General features: G+C 40.3%; 2 protein-coding genes across 3 annotated transcripts in view; both read left to right on the forward strand.

Annotated features, from left to right (window-relative positions):
- The window catches only part of LOC109885285 (zinc finger protein 585A-like), a 38,484-nt gene extending 31,812 nt beyond the window's left edge, over positions 1-6,672 (forward strand). For both annotated transcript variants that reach the window (XM_031813548.1, XM_020477130.2), the window contains one exon: positions 3,060-6,672. In XM_031813548.1, coding sequence (XP_031669408.1) covers positions 3,060-4,543 — 1,484 coding nt within the window. In that variant the 3' untranslated portion in view covers positions 4,544-6,672. The remainder of the gene's footprint in view (positions 1-3,059) is intronic.
- Positions 6,673-14,306: 7,634 nt separating this feature from the next.
- LOC116359779 (gastrula zinc finger protein XlCGF17.1-like) lies at positions 14,307-26,007 on the forward strand. The gene is made up of 4 exons (XM_031813334.1): positions 14,307-14,343; positions 16,287-16,331; positions 22,817-23,287; positions 23,456-26,007. Exons 1-4 carry the CDS (start codon positions 14,307-14,309, stop codon positions 23,794-23,796), a joined length of 894 nt encoding a protein of 297 aa, XP_031669194.1. The 3' UTR covers positions 23,797-26,007.

The following is a 26,007-nucleotide window of genomic DNA, read 5'->3' on the forward strand; positions in this document are numbered from 1 at the left end:
GTGCCCACCGGAAGTGCCTTAAAATGGTGTCATAGGTGCAGCCATGGGTGGGCCTTGGAAGGCATAGGCCCACCCACTTGGCAGGCAGACCCACCTAAGGTCCTGGTCTGACGTTGTTACACGTGGTCTTCATTTGTGAGGCCGGTTGGATGTACTGCCAAATACTCTAATAGGACGTTGGAGGCAGCTTATGGTAGAGAAATGAACATTCAATTCTTTGGCAACAGCTCTGGTGGACATTCCTGCAGTCAGCATGACAATTGCACGCTCCCTCAAAACTTGAGACATCTGTGACATTGTGTTGTGTGGCCTTTTATTGTCCCCAGTGTAACCGATGTGAAATGGCTAGCTAGTTAGTGGTGGTGCGTGCTAATAGCGTTTCAATCGGCGATGTCACTCGCTTTGAGACCTTGAAGTAGTGGTTCCCCTTGCTCTGCAAGGGCTTTTGTGGAGCGATGGGTAACGATGTCTTCGTGTGTGACTGTTGTCTGTGTGCAGAGGGTCCCTGGTTCGAGCCCGGGTTTGGGCGAGGGGACGGACTAAAGTTATACTGTTACACCAGCACAAGGTGCAACTGTGTAATGACTATGCCGTTTAATCAGTTTCTTGATATGCCACACCTGTCAGGTGGATGGATTATCTTGGTAAAGGGAAAATGCTCACTAACAGGGATGTAAACATATTTCTGCACACAATTTGAGAGAAATAAGCTTTTAGTGTGTGTTGGAACATTTCTGATTTTTTTTTTTCAGCTCATGAAACATGGGACCAACACTTTACATGTATATATTTTTTCAGTGTAGTTATGCATTACTGTCCTCTCCATTTACCCTGAAAAGGATTTGAGAAATATGATTGGTTGATGGAATATCTACATAGGTGTACAGAGGCCCATTATCAGCAACCATCACTCCTGTGTTTCAATGGCATGTTGTGTTAGCTAATCCAAGTTTATAATTTTAAAAGGCTAATTAATCATTACAAACCCTTTTGCAATTATGTTAGCACAGCTGAAAACTGTGGTGCTGATTAGTGAAGCAATAAAATGGTCCTTCTTTAGACTAGCTGAGTATCTGGGTCATTTGTCGTTTTGATTACAGGCTCAAAATGGCCAGAAACAAAGACCTTTCTTCATAAACTTCTGAAATTTCTCACATGGAAGAGCCTTCCATGTGAGAAAGAAACTGGAGATCCCAAGAAACTGAAGATCTTGTACAACGCTGTGTACTACTCCCTTCACAGAACAGCGCAAACTAGCTCTAACCAGAATAGAAAGAGGAGTGGGAGGCCCCGGTGCACAACTGGGCAAGAGGACAAGTATTTTAGAGTGTCTAGTTTGAGAAACAGACGTCTCACAAGTCCTCAACTGGCAGCTTCATTAAATAGTACCTGCAAAACACCAGTCTCAATGACAACAGTGAAGAGGCGACTCCAGGATGCTGGCCTTCTAGACACTATTCTGGTTAGAGACTGTTTGCGTTGTTCTGTGTAGAGAGTAGTACAAAGCGTTGTACAAGATCTTCAGCCGTTTCCAGCTACAATAGTCATTTACAACATTAACAATGTCTACACTGTATTTCTGATGACTTTGACATGATTTGAATGGATAAAAAATGTGCTTTTCTTTCAAAAACAAGGACATTTGTAAGTGAATTTATTCATTTATTTCACCACTAATGGTAGTGTATTTATTTATTTATTACCTTTAACTTCCTTTATATACTGGTTATTGTCCGGAATTTCAGATGACTGACGTGCCCAAAGTAAACTGCCCAGAAGCTAGGAGATGCATATTTATTTTTATTTATTTATTTTTATTTCACCATTATTTAAGCAGGTAGGCTAGTTGAGAACAAGTTCTCATTTGCAACTGCGACCTGGCCAAGATAAAGCATAGCAGTGTGAACAGACAACACAGAGTTACACATGGAGTAAACAATTAACAAGTCAATAACACAGTAGAAAAAAAGAGAGTCTATATACATTATGTGCAAAAGGCATGAGGAGGTAGGCGAATAATTACAATTTTGCAGATTGACACATATACTTGATCGCATTGGATAGAAAACACACTGAAGTTCCTAAAACTGTTAAAATAATGTCTGTGGGTATAACAGACCTGATATGGCAGGCGAAAACCTTGAGGAATATATATATTTTTTGAGGTCACAGGTTTTTTCAATGCTTGCCTATGGGATATACACATAGATGGGACCCAGATAGCAGTTCCTATGGCTTCCACTAGATGTCAACAGTCTTTAGAAAGGGTTTCAGGCTTGTTTTTTGAAAAATGAACAAGTATTTGTAGTTTTTCCAAGGTGTCCCCCATTACAAAAGTAGTCATGTTGCGCGCATCAACGAGAGTGCGCTCTTCGTTATTTATCTTCTCTATTAAACACACTATTCTCCGTCTGAAATATTATTGTTTATTTGGATATTAGAATACCTGAGGATTAATTAGAAACATCGTTTGACTTGTTTGGACAAACTTTTCCGGTAACTTTTTGGATTCGTTTGTGTGCATGTTGAACGAGTGAATTACTGAATCAAGCGCGCCAACTAAACTGACAGTTTTGGGATATAATGAAAGACTTTATCGAACAAAACAACAATTCATTGTGTAGCTGGGACCCTTGGGATTTCAATCAGAGGAAGATCTTCAAAGGTAAGTGATTTATTTAATTGCTGTCTGTGATTTTGTCACGCCTGTGCTGGTTGAAAAAGTATTTTGATGTGGGGAGCTGTCCTCAGATAATCGCTTGGTATGCTTTCTCCGTAAAGCCTTTTTGAAATCTGACAACGCAGTTGGATTAACAAGAAGCTTTTAAATGATGTCAGACACTTGTATTTTCATGAATGTTTAATATTACAATTTTTGTATTTTTATTTTTTTCTAGGTTCCTGCTTTCTAGGGAGTTTTTTGTGGCCACTGTGCTTCTACATCTGCATTGCTTGCTCATTGGGGATTTTAGGCTGGGTTTCTGTTAAGCACTTAGTAACAACTACTGATGTAAAAAGGGCTTCACACCAACTGACTGGATCTTCTGATGTTCACACAGGATGCCATGTTGAGACATTCTCTACATCCAGAGATCAACAGCAGGAAGATCAGAGAGCTAAGATGTCTCATCACTGCCCACATTGTGAAGAGATTTTCCCATTTCTATCAAAGCTAAAAATACACCTAAAAATACACACAGGAGAGAAGCCTTACTCCTGCTCCAACTGTGGAAAATGTTTCAAAACAACAACTCAGCTAAAACTTCATCAGAGAACACACACAGGAGAGAAGCCTTATTACTGCTCTGACTGTGGAAAAGGTTTTAAAACATCAACTCAGCTAAAAGTTCATCAGAGAACACACACAGGAGAGAAGCCTTTCTTCTGCCCTGACTGTGGGGCGAGTTTCTCTCATCTGGGCACCTTAAAAGCACACCAACGTATACACACAGGAGAGAAGCCTTACGTCTGCTCTGACTGTGGAACTAGTTTCTCTCAATTTTCCCACTTAAAAACACATAAACTTGTACATATAGGAGAGAAGCCTTATGTCTGCTCTGATTGTAGAAAATGCTTCACAACATCAACTGATCTAAAAGTTCATCAGAGAACACACACAGGAGAGAAGCCGTATTACTGCTCTGACTGTGGAAAATGTTTTAAAACCTCAAATGAACTAAAAGTTCATCAGAGAACACACACAGGAGAGAAGCCTTATGTCTGCTCTAACTGTGGGAAGAGTTTCTCCCAATTGTATACCTTAAAAACACATGAACGTATACATTCAGGGGAGAAGCCTTACTCCTGCTCTGGCTGTGTAAAATATTTCAAAACGTCAACTGAGCTAAAAGTTCATCAGAGAACACACACAGGAGAGAAGCCTTATTCCTGCTCTGACTGTGGAAAATATTTCAAAACATTAAATGAGCTAAAAGTTCACCAGAGAACACACACAGGAGAGAAGCCCTTCTTCTGCCCTGACTGTGGAACTAGTTTCTCTCAACCTTCCCACTTAAAATCACATGGACGTATACATACAGGGGAGAAGCCATATTCCTGCTCTGACTGTGGAAAATGTTTTAAAACATTATATGAGCTAAAAGTTCACCAGAGAACACACACAGGAGAGAAGCCTTACGTCTGCTCTGACTGTGGAAAGTGCTTCACAACATCAACTGATATAAAAGTTCATCAGAGAACACACTCAGGAGAGAAGCCTTACGTTTGCTTAGACTGTGGAAAGAGTTTCTCTCAACTTTCCCACTTAAAATCACATGAACGTATACATACAGGGGAGAAGCCATACTCCTGCTCTAACTGCGGAAAATGCTTCAAAACATCAACTGTGCTAACAGTTCATCAGAGAACACACACAGGAGAGAAGCCTTATTACTGCTCTGACTGTGTAAAATGCTTCACAACATCAGCTAAGCTAAAAGCTCATCAGAGAACACACACAGGAGAAAAGCCTTACTCCTGTCCTGACTGTGGTGTGAGTTTCTCTCGACTTGATACTTTAAAAACACACCAACATATACATTAAGGAGAGAAGCCATACTCCTGCTCTGCCTGTGTAAAATGCTTCAAAACAGCAAATGAGCTAATAGTTCATCAGCGACCACATGCATGAGAGAAGCCTGCTTACGTCTGCTCTGACTTTTGGGTGAGTTTCTCTCACCATAGCAACTTAACACACCAGTGTAAACACACAGGAGAGATGCCTTACCTCTGCTCTGTGGAATGGTGGGCGTGTAACTCAAACTTCTAGCCAAAGTTTGAGTATTTGAATCTCATCAAGGAGGACTTTAGCATTTGAGCTAATTAGTAACTTTGCAACTACTTACTACTTTGTAGCTATTACATAGCATGTTAGCTTAGCATGCAGCTACTTAGCATGTTTGCTAACCTTTCCCCTAAACCCATTTAACTCTACCTTAAACCCCTCTCCTAGCTAACGTTAGCAACAACAAATTGGAATTCGAAACATATCATACATATTACAAGTTCGTAACATATGATTTGAATAGCAATGCGTAAAATAACATATGAATTGTAATTCTTAACATACGATACATCCTACAAGTCGTATTATACTGAACAACAATCTCAACGCAACAATTTCAAATATTTACAGGTTCTATAAGGAAATCAGTCAATTTAAGTCAATGAGACCCAAATCTATGGATTTCACATGACTGGGAAGGGGCTAAGCCATGGGTGGGACTTGGGAGGGCATGGGCCCACTTGGGAGCCATGCCCAGCCAATAAGAAATAGTTTTTCCCCACAAAGTCTTTATTACAGAAATACATTTTATTCAGCACCATCCCCACCCCCCCACCCCCAGACAATCCTGCAGGTGAAGAGGTACTGGGCTGCCGTGGTTACATGTGATCTGCAGTTGTGAGGCCGGATGGATGTACTGCCAAATTCTCTAAAAGGACGTTAGAGGTGGCTTATGGTAGAGATATAAATATTGAGTTCTCTGGCAACGTCTATGGTGGACATTCCTGCAGTCATCATGAGAATTGCACGTTCCCTAAACTTGAGACATCTGTGACATTGTGTTGTGGGGCCTTTTATTGTCCCCAGCACAAGGTAAACCTGTGTAATGATAATGCTGTTTTATCAGCGTCTTGATATGCCACACCTGTTAGGTGGATGGAACATTACTGGATTTTTTTATTTCAGCTCATGAAACCAAAACTTTACATGTTTAGTTTATATTTTAGTTCAGTTTATATTGGTAGTCCAATGTAATCGAACATACTAAATGGAGTGGCACGGATGTGTTTTTGTATAATATAATACGTTTTGCTCTGACGCCAGGTTGTCCCTCTGCGGTATTCTGTGGGAAGGAGCTAGTATACACTTTTTTTATTGAACGAGGCAAGTCAGTTAAGAACAAATTGTTATTTATAATGATGGCATAGGAACAGTGAGTTAACTACCTTGTTCAGAGTCAGAACAACAGATTTTTACCTTGTCAGCTCAGGGATTCGATCTAGCAACCTTTTGGTTACTAGCCCAATGCTCTAACCACTAGGCTACCTTCCGCCCCTAACATGTATCAGATAGAGATGATCACTTTTCACCACTAGTTTGGGGGGGGGGGGTGTGGGGGGTGTTTTAAAGCTTTATTTAATGTTACACAGTTCATAAAATGAATACATGTGTTTATTAATTGTCTTTAAAACTAGATGAGTTATTTTAGTTACTGATCATGTATGTATGAATGGTTCTTATGGTTGTATTCAGTTCTTCATATTAGATCTGACAGTATGAATGGTTCTTATGGGCTGTGTGCCTGGAGTGTTTTTGTATGACTACAGTCAGGAGTTCTCTCTGACCCTGTGACGTCACCAGCACATTAAGTACATTCATCTTAAGATAGCCAGGTGAGACAACCACATATCACAGTAAACACATTTCTCCTCAATTAGTCAGTTTCACATTATTATTATTATTATTATTATTATTATTATTTGTATTTGGGGGGGGGGGGGGGGTACTCTTTAAAGACGTAGGTGTTTCAGACCATTTCGGGCAGTTGGGCAGAGACTCTGCTTCACTGACATCAGGGGGATAAAGTGTGAAAAAAATGATCTGTTTGCAAACAATGTAAAAAAAAACATTTATAATTGAGTTATTAATAAAGCCACATTCAAAAATGGTCTCTATCTTGTTTTCTTGAGTAAGGCAGCTCCAAAATGCAGGTCTTTCAGCCTAGCTCATTGTCTTCTGTGGAGGTGGGTTAAGCCAGCAGAAAATAGAGCGTTTGTGCCGTGATTGGCTCAGTGTTCTGTCATTCATGTGGACAATACGTCACTACCAAGTCTAATCGTAGAACTTCAAAATTCAAGCCCCTTGGGTGCTGCCATAGAGTTACATCATAAGTGCCCATCCAAGAAGGCTCTAGGTCATTGTCCATAGATAAAATAACTTCAAATCATGTGATATCTACAGTCGCTTTGATTGGACTTATCATGTCAACATCATACTTGCAACATCATCATGAATCAAGTCGACAGTCTACTGGCAAATCCTTTTTAATCTTTGTCATATGAAGAGAAATAATGAGAAATTATAGATAAAATGTGTCGGTGCTCATCGGCCATTGGACATAAACATTACACAACAAATTGCAAATTCAACAATGAGTGGTTTGGAAGGAATCAGTGGCTAACTGCAAGCATCGCAAAGCAATCATTAGCCTGCTATTCAGTGGAGTGGCTCTGTGGTCTCAAGTCTAAGATTAAGGGGCTTTTTTCCTAGTTTAAAATTGTAACATTTCAACATTGGCCGTGCTGTCAATGGAGCTTGATTTGTGCCGTGTTCAAAACAACTTAACTCGGTACTTCAAAATCTGACTGGAGTGAGTTCAATTCAACTGGGAACTCGGGGAAAACAAGCTACGACTGGGAAAACGTTTTGAACTCATCCAACTTGGAATTGTAAATTGGGAACTCTTTCTTAGCTATGACCTGAAGATCACTGACGTCATCATTTTGTCCCCTGAGTTCCCAGTTGTCTTGAAAGCACCACAAATCCAGAGAATGCCATAATTTGTTGACGAAGTTTGATGAAAAAATATGCCCACAAATTACTGCCGCGCCACCTTCCTGTTCAAGTGAGCACAGCACAACAAGGTGAGTCCAAAAATGTATTGTATGCTGCTGCATAAATTATGTAATATGCCAGGGAGATGTGTATACTGTAGCTAAGAAAGTAATACTAAGTGTATGTTGTGTAGTAAGATGTTAGTAGCCCATGTGCCTCACCCTAATAATTTGGTCTATTTTCACCTCTTCATTTTGCACACATGTTGCCTATAACCTGTTTTAGAGAAATGTAATAATTGAATAATGTTTTCATTGTCTGCTTACATGCCCCTTAATTTATCCTACGGTTCTGACTTGGCGTACAGGGAGAACACTAAGAACGGCCCATGTTCTGAATTATGTTGCTGTACATTTCCAAAGTGCTGAACAAATAGTTACATTGACTACGTCCGTCCTAGCTCGCTCATTAATGTATTAATCGAAATTACGGTTTGCCTCTTATCCGTCGTCCCCTTATGCCATAGTTTGTACATCTCAATTGTCAGTAGAAACCACATTTGTTTAAGCAAGTCAGCCATGTTACTTTAAAAAACAGTAAATGAGGCTGAATGAACTTTTTCGTTGCCAGACAAGGCTCCGCTGATAGCCAGGTGTAATAGTGGTAAGTTGTTGGGACTATGCTGTTCAGTCAGCTTTATGTAAGAGTTTGTGGGCACCTTTTCTCACCGTTTTTGTGCATTTCATGTATTGTTTAGTAATGTGTTGTGTAGTGGATTTACATCCCACTTTTTTAGTTCATCTTTATTTGACTGGTCAAGTCAGTTTAAGAACAAACAAGGAACTGATCAAAAGCAGAGGAAGGGAGTTTAAAGGGACCAAATTCGGTCTCAATGACCAACTTCTAAGGGAGATCAACAAACGTCGTAAGAGACTGTATCCGGTACAAAGACAACAAAGGAAGGATGGTAGGCGTGGCTTTATCAATGTGGACAAACTCTTTATAGATGGACAGCTATTCCCAGACAGCTCCATAATACCATGGCAGTACTAAGCTCTAAAGGGACTTCAGGTTACGAGAAAAAAATAAAGGTATGGGAACTGTGAAATTATCTGAACATTATGAAGTGGATATGAACACACACGTACTCAATTACATGCTTGCTTGCACATACGGACTTATACAAACACACACACACACACAGCCGATCTCGCTCTCCTCTCTCTCTTTTCTCATCTCTTCTCTCCCTTTCTCTCTATTGTTAACTGTTTTATAATTTAATGTGCTTATTGTTTGTCTATCTTTTATGTATTTGTCTACAAGTTTATATGTTTACAACAAGCAAGGGGAAGATATCAGAATAGGGACATTGGGGAATAATAACATATTGTATGGAATACATTTGTACTGTAGTGGAGTCGTCTCTAGAGTAATGCAAGGTCTCTTTCATGATCATGTGAAACGTCAATTGCTATGGAAATGCTGGGATATGTTTTTCAATTATGTTAAAGGTCGTTATGATGCTACTATGATGGTGATACGATATGGATTACAATTATCATCATGAATATCAAGGAAATACGCACTTCATGTTACACACATAGACACCCAACTATGCAAATTGGCAGAGTTATTATTAATTTGGACATTACAGATTATAGTCTTACTCTTATACAGACATCGTACACACTCTCACTATATCCCATCCAATATCATACACATCAACCTACTCAGATTTGCCACACACATAATATCTTGTCTCAATTTTCTAACATCTGTGGCATTGGCTCACAGGCAAGGGAATAAAACACATATTGATAGAACCTATTTCTTGAATTCTAAATGTCAGACATTTGAAAGCTCTAGTTTTGACCTTCATAATACCTCTGATGGCAGAAACTTTACAAGCACTAATTATGGTCAATTATGACTGAGAATAGTATCTAGTTATGGTAAGGGGTGAAATCAGTATAGCCAGTTATAATTGTAATGGTTTAGCAGATTATTAAAAGAGATGAGTCTTTACATGGCTAAAAGAAAAGGAATATAACATATACTGTTTACAGGAAAGTCACTCTGCATCCTTAGATGAAGCTGCGTGGAAAAGGGAATGGGGAAAGGGTGTGATGATATTATTTAACAATCATTTCCATCTGAATGTGCAAATAGTCAGGAAAAGGGAATTTTGAATATGAAAGTGGACGAAGAAGAGATTTGGCTCATTAATTTATATGGTCCCCATTAGGATGATCAACACTTCTTTGAAAACATTTATACCAATTTATTGAACTTATAGGCAACAAATGATCTAATCATTATGGTAGGAGACTATAACAGTGTTAAGTTCTTAAGTACCTCAATGGACCATAAAGCTAATCACTCTACAAACGCTCATCACCGTGCCCTTAAGGAAATCAGAAATATTATGGACACATTAGAAATAGTGGATATTTGGAGACTAAAAAACCCCGACCTAGTGAGATATACATGGAGGAGACTTAATCAAGCTAGTCGTCTTGACTACTTTCTTGTCTCTTTCTCTCTTGCATCAAAGGTTAAAAAAGTTTTAATAGGAGACAGAATGCGATCGGATCATCATCTAATTGGCCTTCACATAACTCTTATAGATTTTCCACGTGGACGTGGATATTGGCAATTTAATCACAGTTTACTGGAGGACAACTTATTTTTAACTAAGACAAAATAATTTATAACTGATTTTTTTCTAGTATAATATAGGTTCAGGAAATCCCCTTATTGTTTGGTATACCTTTAAATGTGTCACGATTGTCGTATGAAGCAGACCAAAGCGCAGCGTGGTATGTGTTCATTATGATTTTTTAATTAAAGAAAGCACTGGACACTGAATACAAACTATACAATACAATTAACGAATAACGACCGTGAAGCTATAATGAGAACTGTGCTGACACAAGCAACTAACATAGATGTCACGCCCTGGTCTAAGTATTTTGTGTTTTTCTTCATGTATTGGGTCAGGCCAGGGTGTGGCATGGAGTTTTTGTATTGTGGTGTGTTTTGTCTTGGGGTTTTGGTGTGTATATATTTGGGATTGTAGCTAGCGGGGTTTTCTAGCAAGGTCTATGGCTGTCTGGAGTGATTCTCAATCAGAGGCAGGTGCTTATCGTTTTCTCTGATTGGGAACCATATTTAGGCAGCCATATTCTTTGAGTTTGTCGTGGGTGATTGTCCTTAGTGTCCTATGTGTACTCTTTGTTAGTTTGCACCAGATAGGCTGTTTCGGTTTTGTTTATTGTTTTTTGTAAGTTCGTGTTTTCTTTGTTGTATTAAACATGGATCGCAATCGACACGCTGCGTTTTGGTCCGATCCTTGTTCTACCTCTTCGTCAGAGGAGGATATAGAAGAAAACCGTAACAATAGACAATCACCCACAACCCACAATGACAAAACAGGCTACCTAAATATGGTTCCCAATCAGAGACAATGACTAACACCTGCCTCTGATTGAGAACCATATCAGGCCAAACACAGAAACAGACAAACTAGACATCCAACATAGAATGCCCACTCAGATCACACCCTGGACGATACATTGTAGATAATATACGACAACTACTAGAAATAATAGAACATTTTATTCTATTATTCATTTTATTTTTAAATGTCTCGAATTTGGTAATTCTCTTATAAAATGGGTAAAAAAATAATGTAGAGCAACATCAGGTGTAAAATAGTAAATAATAGCTACTCCTCAGAGATTTTTGAATTGTCAGGAGGAGTTAAACAAGGGTGTCCGCTGTCACCATATCTATTCGTTATGTCCATCGAAATGCTAGCTATTAAAATCAGATCCAATAACAACATGATTAGAAAACCTTAAAGGTTTTAAATGTATTTTTATTTATTTTCTTCTGCATTGTTGTTTGCTGTTTTCTTCTGTCTTTTCCTTTTGTTTCTTTAGTTCATTCTCTTGGTTGTTGGTGCATTGGGCTGTTCTTGGAGGTAGGGAATGGAATTAATTGTATTTTTTATTTATTCCTGGGGGGGACTGGGGGAGGGGTCTCGAATGGTTGAGGGACAGCTATTGGAGAACTGTGGGGGGGGGGTCTTGGCGGGTTTGGGTTCACGTTTTTTGGCCTGGTGGTAGATCGGTCAACATACCCTTGAGCAGGGCATCAACAACGGCTCAGCTGCGAAGTGGTAGGCCACACAAGCTCACAGAATGGGATTGCCAAGTGCTAAAGCGCGTAGCTTGTAAAAATCGTCTGTCCTCGGTTGCAACTACCGAGTTCAAAACTGCCTCTGGAAGCAATGCCAGAACTGTTCATCAGGGGCTTCATGAAATGAGTTTCCATAGCCAAGCAGCCGCACACAAGCTTAAGATCACCATGTGCAATGCCAAGTGTCGGCTGGAATGGTGTAAAGCCCACCGCCATTGGCGTTCTCTGGAGTGAGCAATCAGGCTTCATCATCTGACAGTCTAATGGATGAATCTGGGTTTGGCGGATCGTTAACTGTCCGAATGCATAGTGCCAACTGTAAAGTTTGGTGGAGGAGGCATAATGGTCTGGAGCTTTTTTTCATGGTTTGGGCCCCTTAGTTCCAGTGAAGGGAAATCTAATTTCTACAACATACAATGACATTCTAGACGATACTGTGGCAACAGTTTGGGGAAGGCCCTTTCCTGTTTCAGCATGACAATGCCACCGTGCACAAAGGGAGGTCCAAACAGAAATGTTTTGTCGAGATCGGTGTGGAAGAACTTGACTGGCCTGCACAGAGCCCTGACCTCAATCCCATCGAACACCTTTGGGATGAATTGGAATGGCAACTGTGAGTCAGGCCTAATCGCCCAACATCCGTGCCCGACCTCACTAATGCTCTTGTGGCTGAATGGAAGGAAGTCCCAATAGCAATGTTCCTATATCTAGTGGAAAGCTTTCCCAGAAGAGTGGAGGCTGTTTTAGCAGCAAAGGAAGGACCAACTCCATATTAATGCCCATGATTTTGGAATGAGATGATGATGAGCAAGTGTCCACATACTTTAGGTAATGTACTGAATTTTACAACGGAGGCATTACAAGGAATCTTGTCGATGAATGTTCCATTCACACAGGCAGCCTATGTTGGGATGTGATTTGGATTATTACTGAAGGAGGGAGGTAGGGATTTTTTAATTTTTTATTTGTTGCATTCCTCCCCTTTCACACAATGGATATTTAGAAAATTGTATTTGTACCCCTTTTTCGTGGTATCCAATTAGTAGTTAGTCTTTTCCCATCGCTGCAACTCCTGAAAGGTCAAAAGCCTTGCATCCTCCAAAACACAACCCAACCAAGCCGCACTGCTTCTTGATGCAATGCCCGCTTAACCCGGAGTCCAGCCGCACCAATGTGTCAGATGAAACACCAATGGAACAAGAACATCCCTGCCGGCCAAACCCTCCCCTGACCCGGACGACACTGGGCCAATTGTGCGCCGCCCCATGGGTCTCCCGGTCGTGGCTGGCTGTGACAGAGCCTGGACACAAACCAGGATCTCTATTGGCACAGCCTTAGACCACTGCGCCACTCGGGAGGCCTGATATTTACATGTTTTATTCACTACCGGTGAAGTCTGCCATAAAACATTGAAGGAGAAGAAGAACCAGCACTAAAAGTGCTGTTAGGATATATAAGTTATCCTGTACGAGCTTTTGTGCTGAAAACATAACGTTATTACAGGTGTCAAGGTTATGGGCATGTGGCAGCAGTGTGTAGGAGGGAGGTTCCTGGGTGTGAGAAGTGTGCAGAAGGGCATGAGACAAAGGAATGTGTAACATTGGGGAAAGTAGTGGAATGTGTTAATTGTAGGGGTTCCCATGGGGCTGGGGATCAGAAATGACCCCTGCGAGAGACGCAGGTTGAGTTTTCCAGGGTTAATGTAGTGCAGAAGTTGTCATATGCTGAGGCAGTGAAGAAAGTAGAGGAAGATGGTCAAGGGGGAGGGATTATGAGAGGAGTGGTGTGAGTGATATATTTTTCAGTAAGATTGGATTTTTGGCATTTATAGCAATGGTTATCAACTGTACTGAAGGGATGGAATGTAGGTCGCAGAAAACTGAGGTGATGGTGGCAGCTGCAGAGAGGTATTTGTGTGTGTGAGACTTGACATCAAAAGAGTCACAGGGTGTGTTAAATGGTGGTGTCCCATCCATTCAGGATGTTAGCCTGAGGGAAGACTAAATAGATTGAAATAGTGGAATAGGGTGGTGTATTTTAATTTATTTAAATTTGTGAGTGTAGATAGTAGCGTATTTGTTTATTTTTCCAAGCGAAGTATTAATTAACGAGTTGTACTCCAGTCTAGTAGGTGGCGGTAATGCAACATGCATTGGATGCCAACCGCCGTTAAACCTCACAGAAGAAGAAATACTAGAACTGAGCTGTGAAGACGATAGCTTTTGTATCCGTTTCAAATGCATTACTACAGGTATGTAATAGCACGTTTACACTTTATAATATCGAAAGAACATGTCATAACATGTTAGGTAGCAAATCCGTCAATGTATTGTCACGTTTGCTGAAGGTTTTATGACGTTATTGTTGTGTCAAACCGAGTGAGTGATAAGTCACATCGTTAGAGACTGGGTTTGTCTGAGTGAATGAATATACATTACTTCGTCAAGATACATTCATAAAGAATCCATGTATTTGAGTTTTCGGAGTTCGTTTTACATGTTAGTTATTGTTTTGTTGTGTAATGTGTTTCTTACGAGCTGATAAAATGGCGGCGGCAACTCTGTCTGAGTCAATGGACTTCAGTCAGGCAGTGAGGGAGCTTCAGAGAGACATTTTCACAGTTGCTCTACTGTTTTGAAGCTGAATGTAATGATTATCAGTTTTCTACATGTGTACTAATATTCAGACACATTCAGTTGTTTCTATGTTATCTATATTTGTTACTATGGTGTGAATGATAAATACAGTAGGTTTTTTTGCGAGCTAAATCACATTTTATTGGTCACACGCGCCAAATACAATGTGTAAACTTTGAAACGCTTCCTTCCAATAATACATAGTTAATAAATATAACAACTGGCAGACTCTACAGTGAAACGCTTCCTTCCAATAACACATAGTTAATAAATAAAGGGAAATATTTTCTAAATAAAGAAAGTAATAGTAGCACAAGGAGTACCAGTACAGAGTCAATGTGCAGGGTGGTAATACAGGATCTATGTACAGGGTGGTAATACAGGATCTATGTGCAGGGTGGTAATACAGGATCAATATACAGGGTGGTAATACAGGATCAATGTACAGACAGAGATCTCTGTCCTCCATCCCTATCTCTGTCTTCTCTCCCTATTGTCGTGGTAATTTCCTTTATTACTAAACATTGAGAGAGCAAACCACACACAAGTCAGAGTTATATTATAAAGTCCATCTTTAATTATATGAGCTTCACCATAGCCCAATGACTCTCAGATCAATTCAGTGTCTATAAATGAACTCTCTGAGAGTGCTTACAAAACAATTCTTAGTATCATTTATAGCCAAGACACACCCTTCTCAACTCGCATGACGAATAACAGATATTAGGAACATTACAAAGGAAGACTTTTACTGGAGAGAGTAAATAGCCAGAAGGCATTAGCTATAACTTATTGTTCAGTTTGCTCTCTTAGACGAGGTTCTACTTCTCATTCTTGGTACTTCATATTACCAAACCATTACCTCATCCAATGGCATATATCAGTTGTCAATTCTAGATACTCCCATCTCAAATACGACCTCTTCTGGACAAGCTCACAGAGAGTAGTGAGCCTCTGGGTCATATACTAGGTCAAGATAAGTTTCGACATAAGAGGGGACATACAATGGTTCCAGACACTGCCATACTACTCCTCTCAATATGGGAAAAGTAGGGAGTGACTGGTGTACAGATATTGTGGAGCCCTTCACATGGTTTAACAGATACCCTCACATATGAAGACAAGCCTGACCTCTCCCCTCTCTGGGCCCCAAGTGACTTTCCCCTGGAGAAGAGAGAGGAAAATGCAACTGCCAACAGTATTATCCAAAAGAAGACATTCTAATGACAAATATCTCACATAAGCATTATTATGCAAATAAAACATCTTATTTATCAATGTTACGTAACTAATTCTGATTCTGCTACGACACTATCTCTGTCCTCCATCCCTCTCCGTTGGACGGTAGCTGGGGACGGCCAAAGGCCAAAATAACACTATATAATACAGTGAATATTAATCAGGAAAATAGTACATAGTGCTGCCTAAAACATACTGTAACCTTGAACTAAATGGTTTTTGAGTCATTTATTTTAATGTAGGGAATCTACTATAGATTAAGTGCACTTATGTTGTGCAATTTTAAAGTGTGCACTTTGTCTAGTGTGAATTAATGTTTTGTTGTCAGTGATTAGTTACCTGATAAATGGAAATGACAGAAATTAACAAGAAAACATTATAATATATTTTGTTATAATAAAGAAGTTATAATAACTTTTTGTGTCCGTTTCTCATTATATCTACAGGACGACTTGAATTAAGTCTGAGGCCGGTAACATCAACAGTGAGGACAAACCCAGCCTGCCACTCTCCTTCCACACTGTGTCCAAACCTACAGTCACTGGGTCCTGATTGTAACAGAGGAGCCCAGTTTGCACTGCAGGATCCAGAGATGGCATCAGTGAAGCTGGAAGACTGCAGTCAAACACTGGAACTGAATGTCAACATTAAAGATGAAGAAGAGGAGGAGAAGATTGGAACATCTGTTTCTCATGGTAAGAGCAGGTTCTATCTAACTAAGTTTGTTGTTGGTTCCAACTTTCCACTGTGTATGAAAAGTTGCAGTAGAACTGTTTCAATGAGAAGGTAGATGTTATTTCATGTGTTTTATTCACTGGGCTGTCTGGAGTGTTCAGAGACTAAAGAAGTGAAGTAGTAAAGTTCTATGATATGGCTGTGTAGTTACTAACTCTTGTGATATTGAGTGGAGGATGATATGGCTGTGTAGTGACTAACTCTTGTGATAGTGAGTGGAGGATGATATGGCTGTGTAGTTACTAACTCTTGTGATATTGAGTGGAGGATGATAAAGCTGTGTAGTTACTAACTCTTGTGATAGTGAGTGGAGGATGATAAAGCTGTGTAGTTACTAACCCTTGTGATAGTGAGTGGAGGATGATATGGCCGTGTAGTGACTAACTCTTGTGATATTGAGTGGAGGATGATATGGCTGTGTAGTGACTAACTCTTGTGATATTGAGTGGAGGATGATATGGCTGTGTAGTGACTAACTCTTGTGATAGTGAGTGGAGGATGATATGGCTGTGTAGTTACTAACTCTTGTGATAGTGAGTGGAGGATGATATGGCTGTGTAGTGACTAACTCTTGTGATATTGAGTGGAGGATGATATGGCTGTGTAGTGACTAACTCTTGTGATAGTGAGTGGAGGATGATATGGCTGTGTAGTGACTAACTCTTGTGATAGTCAGTGGAGGATGATAAAGCTGTGTAGTTACTAACTCTTGTGATATTGAGTGGAGGATGATATGGCTGTGTAGTGACTAACTCTTGTGATATTGAGTGGAGGATGATATGGCTGTGTAGTTACTAACTCTTGTGATAGTGAGTGGAGGATGATATGGCTGTGTAGTGACTAACTCTTGTGATAGTGAGTGGAGGATGATATGGCTGTGTAGTGACTAACTCTTGTGATAGTCAGTGGAGGATGATAAAGCTGTGTAGTTACTAACTCTTGTGATATTGAGTGGAGGATGATATGGCTGTGTAGTGACTAACTCTTGTGATATTGAGTGGAGGATGATATGGCTGTGTAGTGACTAACTCTTGTGATATTGAGTGGAGGATGATAAAGCTGTGTAGTTACTAACTCTTGTGATAGTGAGTGGAGGATGATATGGCTGTGTAGTGACTAACTCTTGTGAGAGTGAGTGGAGGATGATATGGCTGTGTAGTTACTAACTCTTGTGATATTGAGTGGAGGATGATAAAGCTGTGTAGTTACTAACTCTTGTGATAGTGAGTGGAGGATGATAAAGCTATGTAGTTACTAACCCTTGTGATAGTGAGTGGAGGATGATATGGCTGTGTAGTGACTAACTCTTGTGATATTGAGTGGAGGATGATATGGCTGTGTAGTGACTAACTCTTGTGATAGTGAGTGGAGGATGATATGGCTGTGTAGTTACTAACTCTTGTGATAGTGAGTGGAGGATGATATGGCTGTGTAGTGACTAACTCTTGTGATATTGAGTGGAGGATGATATGGCTGTGTAGTGACTAACTCTTGTGATAGTGAGTGGAGGATGATATGGCTGTGTAGTGACTAACTCTTGTGATAGTCAGTGGAGGATGATAAAGCTGTGTAGTTACTAACTCTTGTGATATTGAGTGGAGGATGATATGGCTGTGTAGTGACTAACTCTTGTGATATTGAGTGGAGGATGATAAAGCTGTGTAGTTACTAACTCTTGTGATAGTGAGTGGAGGATGATATGGCTGTGTAGTGACTAACTCTTGTGATAGTGAGTGGAGGATGATATGGCTGTGTAGTTACTAACTCTTGTGATAGTGAGTGGAGGATGATATGGCTGTGTAGTTACTAACTCTTGTGATAGTGAGTGGAGGATGATATGGCTGTGTAGTGACTAACTCTTGTGATATTGAGTGGAGGATGATAAAGCTGTGTAGTTACTAACTCTTGTGATATTGAGTGGAGGATGATAAAGCTGTGTAGTTACTAACTCTTGTGATAGTGAGTGGAGGATGATATGGCTGTGTAGTGACTAACTCTTGTGATAGTGAGTGGAGGATGATATGGCTGTGTAGTGACTAACTCTTGTGATATTGAGTGGAGGATGATATGGCTGTGTAGTGACTAACTCTTGTGATAGTGAGTGGAGGATGATATGGCTGTGTAGTGACTAACTCTTGTGATATTGAGTGGAGGATGATATGGCTGTGTAGTGACTAACTCTTGTGATAGTGAGTGGAGGATGATATGGCTGTGTAGTTACTAACTCTTGTGATAGTGAGTGGAGGATGATATGGCTGTGTAGTGACTAACTCTTGTGATAGTGAGTGGAGGATGATATGGCTGTGTAGTTACTAACTCTTGTGATAGTGAGTGGAGGATGATATGGCTGTGTAGTGACTAACTCTTGTGATATTGAGTGGAGGATGATAAAGCTGTGTAGTTACTAACTCTTGTGATATTGAGTGGAGGATGATAAAGCTGTGTAGTTACTAACTCTTGTGATAGTGAGTGGAGGATGATATGGCTGTGTAGTGACTAACTCTTGTGATAGTGAGTGGAGGATGATATGGCTGTGTAGTGACTAACTCTTGTGATATTGAGTGGAGGATGATATGGCTGTGTAGTGACTAACTCTTGTGATAGTGAGTGGAGGATGATATGGCTGTGTAGTGACTAACTCTTGTGATATTGAGTGGAGGATGATATGGCTGTGTAGTGACTAACTCTTGTGATAGTGAGTGGAGGATGATATGGCTGTGTAGTGACTAACTCTTGTGATAGTGAGTGGAGGATGATATGGCTGTGTAGTGACTAACTCTTGTGATAGTGAGTGGAGGATGATATGGCTGTGTAGTGACTAACTCTTGTGATATTGAGTGGAGGATGATATGGCTGTGTAGTGACTAACTCTTGTGATATTGAGTGGAGGATGATAAAGCTGTGTAGTTACTAACTCTTGTGATATTGAGTGGAGGATGATAAAGCTGTGTAGTTACTAACTCTTGTGATAGTGAGTGGAGGATGATATGGCTGTGTAGTGACTAACTCTTGTGATAGTGAGTGGAGGATGATAAAGCTGTGTAGTTACTAACTCTTGTGATATTGAGTGGAGGATGATATGGCTGTGTAGTGACTAACTCTTGTGATATTGAGTGGAGGATGATAAAGCTGTGTAGTTACTAACTCTTGTGATAGTGAGTGCAGGATGATATGGCTGTGTAGTGACTAACTCTTGTGATAGTGAGTGGAGGATGATATGGCTGTGTAGTTACTAACTCTTGTGATAGTGAGTGGAGGATGATATGGCTGTGTAGTTACTAACTCTTGTGATAGTGAGTGGAGGATGATATGGCTGTGTAGTTACTAACTCTTGTGATAGTGAGTGGAGGATGATATGGCTGTGTAGTTACTAACTCTTGTGATAGTGAGTGGAGGATGATATGGCTGTGTAGTGACTAACTCTTGTGATATTGAGTGGAGGATGATAAAGCTGTGTAGTTACTAACTCTTGTGATATTGAGTGGAGGATGATAAAGCTGTGTAGTTACTAACTCTTGTGATAGTGAGTGGAGGATGATATGGCTGTGTAGTGACTAACTCTTGTGATAGTGAGTGGAGGATGATATGGCTGTGTAGTGACTAACTCTTGTGATATTGAGTGGAGGATGATATGGCTGTGTAGTGACTAACTCTTGTGATAGTGAGTGGAGGATGATATGGCTGTGTAGTGACTAACTCTTGTGATATTGAGTGGAGGATGATATGGCTGTGTAGTGACTAACTCTTGTGATAGTGAGTGGAGGATGATATGGCTGTGTAGTGACTAACTCTTGTGATAGTGAGTGGAGGATGATATGGCTGTGTAGTGACTAACTCTTGTGATAGTGAGTGGAGGATGATATGGCTGTGTAGTGACTAACTCTTGTGATATTGAGTGGAGGATGATAAAGCTGTGTAGTTACTAACTCTTGTGATATTGAGTGGAGGATGATAAAGCTGTGTAGTTACTAACTCTTGTGATAGTGAGTGGAGGATGATATGGCTGTGTAGTGACTAACTCTTGTGATAGTGAGTGGAGGATGATAAAGCTGTGTAGTTACTAACTCTTGTGATATTGAGTGGAGGATGATATGGCTGTGTAGTGACTAACTCTTGTGATATTGAGTGGAGGATGATAAAGCTGTGTAGTTACTAACTCTTGTGATAGTGAGTGCAGGATGATATGGCTGTGTAGTGACTAACTCTTGTGATAGTGAGTGGAGGATGATATGGCTGTGTAGTTACTAACTCTTGTGATAGTGAGTGGAGGATGATATGGCTGTGTAGTTACTAACTCTTGTGATAGTGAGTGGAGGATGATATGGCTGTGTAGTTACTAACTCTTGTGATAGTGAGTGGAGGATGATATGGCTGTGTAGTTACTAACTCTTGTGATAGTGAGTGGAGGATGATATGGCTGTGTAGTGACTAACTCTTGTGATAGTGAGTGGAGGATGATATGGCTGTGTAGTTACTAACTCTTGTGATAGTGAGTGGAGGATGATATGGCTGTGTAGTTACTAACTCTTGTGATAGTGAGTGGAGGATGATATGGCTGTGTAGTGACTAACTCTTGTGATAGTGAGTGGAGGATGATATGGCTGTGTAGTGACTAACTCTTGTGATATTGAGTGGAGGATGATAAAGCTGTGTAGTTACTAACTCTTGTGATATTGAGTGGAGGATGATAAAGCTGTGTAGTTACTAACTCTTGGGATAGTGAGTGGAGGATGATAAAGCTGTGTAGTTACTAACCCTTGTGATAGTGAGTGGAGGATGATATGGCTGTGTAGTGACTAACTCTTGTGATAGTGAGTGGAGGATGATATGGCTGTGTAGTTACTAACTCTTGTGATAGTGAGTGGAGGATGATATGGCTGTGTAGTTACTAACTCTTGTGATAGTGAGTGGAGGATGATATGGCTGTGTAGTTACTAACTCTTGGGATAGTGAGTGGAGGATGATATGGCTGTGTAGTTACTAACTCTTGTGATAGTGAGTGGAGGATGATATGGCTGTGTAGTTACTAACTCTTGGGATAGTGAGTGGAGGATGATATGGCTGTGTAGGTACTAACTCTTGTGATAGTCAGTGGAGGATGATAAAGCTGTGTAGTTATTAACTCTTGTGATAGTGAGTGGAGGATGATATGGCTGTGTAGTTACTAACTCTTGTGATAGTGAGTGGAGGATGATAAAGCTGTGTCGTTACTAACTCTTGTGATAGTGAGTGGAGGATGATATGGCTGTGTAGTTACTAACTCTTGTGATAGTGAGTGGAGGATGATATGGCTGTGTAGTGACTAACTCTTGTGATAGTGAGTGGAGGATGATAAAGCTGTGTAGTTACTAACTCTTGTGATAGTGAGTGGAGGATGATATGGCTGTGTAGTTACTAACTCTTGTGATAGTGAGTGGAGGATGATATGGCTGTGTAGTTACTAACTCTTGTGATAGTGAGTGGAGGATGATAAAGCTGTGTAGTTACTAACTCTTGTGATAGTGAGTGGAGGATGATATAGCTGTGTAGTTACTAACTCTTGTGATAGTGAGTGGAGGATGATATGGCTGTGTAGTTACTAACTCTTGTGATAGTGAGTGGAGGATGATATGGCTGTGTAGTTACTAACTCTTGTGATAGTGAGTGGAGGATGATATGGCTGTGTAGTTACTAACTCTTGTGATAGTGAGTGGAGGATGATATGGCTGTGTAGTGACTAACTCTTGTGATAGTGAGTGGAGGATGATATGGCTGTGTAGTTACTAACTCTTGTGATAGTGAGTGGAGGATGATATAGCTGTGTAGTTACTAACTCTTGTGATAGTGAGTGGAGGATGATAAAGCTGTGTAGTTACTAACTCTTGTGATAGTGAGTGGAGGATGATATAGCTGTGTAGTTACTAACTCTTGTGATAGTGAGTGGAGGATGATATGGCTGTGTAGTTACTAACTCTTGTGATATTGAGTGGAGGATGATATGGCTGTGTAGTTACTAACTCTTGTGATAGTGAGTGGAGGATGATATAGCTGTGTAGTTACTAACCCTTGTGATAGTGAGTGGAGGATGATATGGCTCATAGTTTTTGAATTTTCGCCCCTTTTTAGTTTTTGACTCTTACCCAGTTTTAGAATAGTTTTATTCCCGTTCTGTAATTGTACAGCCGACTTACATGAATTCATATGTCACCCGGTACAGCCAGGAGAGGACTGGCCACCCCTCAGAGCCTGGTTCCTCTTTAGGTTTGTTCCGAGGTTCCTACCATTCTAGCAAGTTTTTTGTGGCCACTGTGCTTCTCGATCTGCATAGGTTGCTCTTTGGTGTTTTAGGCTGGGTTTCTGTAGAACACTTGGACAAACTGCTGATGTAAGAAGGGCTACCTAATATACATTTGATTGACATGTATATCACACCAACTGACTGGTTCTTCTGATGTTGTTCACACAGGAGACCACGTTGAGACATTCCCTGCATCCAGACAACAACAGCAGGAAGATCACAGAGCTAAGAGGTCTCACCACTGCCCACATTGTGTGGAGATTTTTCCATTTCTATCAAAGCTAAAAGTACACCTAAAAATACACACAGGAGAGAAGCCTTACTCCTGCTCTGACTGTGGGGTGAGATTCTCTCGACTGGATACCTTAAAAACACACCAACGTATACATACAGGAGAGAAGCCTTATTCCTGCTCTGACTGTGGGGAGAGATTCTCTCAAATGAGCAGCTTAAAAGCACACAAACAAGTACATACTGGAGAGAAGCCTTACTCCTGCTCTGATTGTGGGAAGTGTTTCTCCCGATCGGATACCTTGAAATCACATGAACGTATACATACAGGAGAGAAGCCTTACTCCTGCTCTGACTGTGGAAAAAGTTTCTCCCGATTGGATAACTTAAAATCACATGAACGTGTACATACAGGAGAGAAACCTTACTCCTGCCCTGACTGTGTAAAATGCTTTAAAACATCAACTGAGCTAAAAGTACATCAGAGAACACACACAGGAGAGAGGCGTTACTACTGCTCTGACTGTGCAAAATGTTTTAAAACATCAACTGAGCTAAAACTTCATCAGAGAACACATACAGGAGAGAAGCCTTACTTCTGCTCTGACTGTGGAAAGAGTTTCTCCAGATTGGATACCTTAAAAACACATGAACGTATACATACAGGAGAAAACCCTTACTCCTGCTCTGACTGTGTAAAATGCTTCAAAACATCAACTGAGCTCAAAGTTCATCAGAAAACACACACAGGAGAGAAGCCTTATTACTGCTCAGTCTGTGGAAAATGTTTTAAAACATCAAATGAGCTAAAAGTTCACCAGAGAACACACACAGGAGAGAAGCCTTACGTCTGCTCTAACTGTGGGAAGAGTTTCTCTCACCAGAGCAACTTAAAAACACACCAACGTATACATTAACTTCATGTGGGTACCTGGGACGGTTGCGTCCCACCTGGTCAACATCGGTGAAATTGCAGAGTGACCGATTCAAATTTAATTACTATAAATATTTATCACAAGTGTAATACATCAAAATAATGGCACTTCCTGGATGGATTTTCCTCATGTTTTTGCCTGCCTTTTCAGTTCTGTTATACTCACAGACAATATTTTTAAGTTTTAGAAACTTTGGAGTGTTGTCTTTCCAATTCTACTAATTGTATGCATTTCCTAGCTTCTGGTCCTGAGTAGCAGGCAGTTTACTTTGGGAACGCTTTTAATCTGGAGGTGAAAATAGTGACCCCTACCCTAGTGAGGTTAAGGAGAAGAGCCTCATCAGTTCTCTGACCAGCTAAGAATAAAGTCACTCCATCACTTAATTCTCATCTCATAAAATAAGTTGTAACGTTGAATTGGATCAAATGAAGAAAGCGGAGAACACTGTAATCCTATTGGTTCTCACTGTGAGAGAACTGTGCAGAGGAAAGGGAGCGTTATAGAATGTTAGCCTCTCTTTACTTTACCAATCAGTGTGCACCTTGTCAGTTTTAGTGTGTTTTGTTTTGTTAGCTTCTACTGTAAAGATTTGCACTTGGTGTTGAATACCCTCTGTTATTCTTCTCATTTTGAAATAAAACAGTCTGCCAATTGACTGGGTGGTACTGCTTCCCTCTCAGTCTGCTCTGTCTCTGTCTGTGGGGAGAGTTTCAACTGGGCAGCTTAAAAACACACCAACGTTTACACGTAGGAGAGAAGCCTTACTCCTGCTCTGTGGAAGGATGGGCGTGTAACTCAAACGTCATGCCAAAGGTTGAGTTTTTGAATCTCATCACAGAGAATTTTAGCTAATTAGCAACTTTGCAACTACTTACTAATTTTTAGCTATGTCAGCATGTTAGCTAACCTTTCCCCTAAAACCATTTAACCCCTCACCCCTAACCTAGCTAACGTTGGCAACAACAAATTGGAATTCGTAACATATCTTACATATTACAAGTTCGTAACATATTGTATGAATAGCAATGCGTAAAATAACATATGAATTGTAATTCTTAACATACGATACGTCCTACAAGTCGTATTGTACTGAACAACAATCTAAACGTAACAATTTCAAAGATTTACAGTTTGTGTAAGGAAATCAGTCAATAAAAATAAATGAGTCCCTAATCTATGGATATTATATGACTGGGCAGAGGCTCAGCCATGGGTGGGACTTGGGAGGGCATAGCCCCACTTGGGAGCCAGGTCCAGCCAATCAGAATGAGTTTTTCCCCACAAAAGGTCTTTATTACAGACAGAAATACTACTCAGCCCCCCTCAGACAATCCTGCAGGTGAATAGGTCCTGGGCTGCCGTGGTTACATGTGATCTGCAGTTGTGAGGCCAGTTGGATGTACTGCCAAATTCTCTAAAAGGACATTAGAGGTGTCTTATGGTAGAGATGTAAATATTGAGTTCTCTGGCAACAGCTCTGGTGGACATTCCTGCAGTCATCATGAGAAATGCACATTCCCTGAACTTGAGACATCTGTGACATTGTGTTGTGTGGCATTTTATTGTCCCCAACACAAGGTACACCTGTGTAATGATCATGCTGTTTTATCAGCTTCTTGATAATCTATACCTGACAGGTGTGGCATATCTTGACAAAGGCTAAAATGCTCACTAACAGGGACATAAACAATTTTGTGGAACGTAACATACTAAATGGAGTGGCACGGATGTTTTTGTAACATAAAATACATTTTGCTCTGAGACCAGGTTGTCCCTCGGAAGGAGTTAGTAGACGCTTTAAAAAAATGTTTGAACCTTTATTGAACTAGGCAAGTCAGTTAAGAACAAATTCTTATTTACAATGATGGCCTAGGAACAGTGGATTAACTGCCTTGTTCAGAGGTAGAACAACAGATTTTTACCTTGTCAGCTCAGGGATTCAATCAAGCAACCTTTTGGTTACTGACCCAACGCTCTAACCACTAGGCTACCTTCCGCCCCTAACATGTATCAGATAGAGATTATCACTTTTCACCACTAGTTTGGGGGGGGGGTGTTTTACAACTTTGTTTATTAATTGTCTTTAAAACTATATGAGTTATTTTAGTTACTGATCATGAATGTGTTTGGGAAACTGCATTGAAGCAAACTTTATTGATCTGCCAATGAAAAATAAAGTTACATGAATATGTA

Source organism: Oncorhynchus kisutch, unplaced genomic scaffold (assembly GCF_002021735.2).
Source record: "Oncorhynchus kisutch isolate 150728-3 unplaced genomic scaffold, Okis_V2 Okis05a-Okis16b_hom, whole genome shotgun sequence".
NCBI classification, from domain to species: domain Eukaryota; kingdom Metazoa; phylum Chordata; class Actinopteri; order Salmoniformes; family Salmonidae; genus Oncorhynchus; species Oncorhynchus kisutch.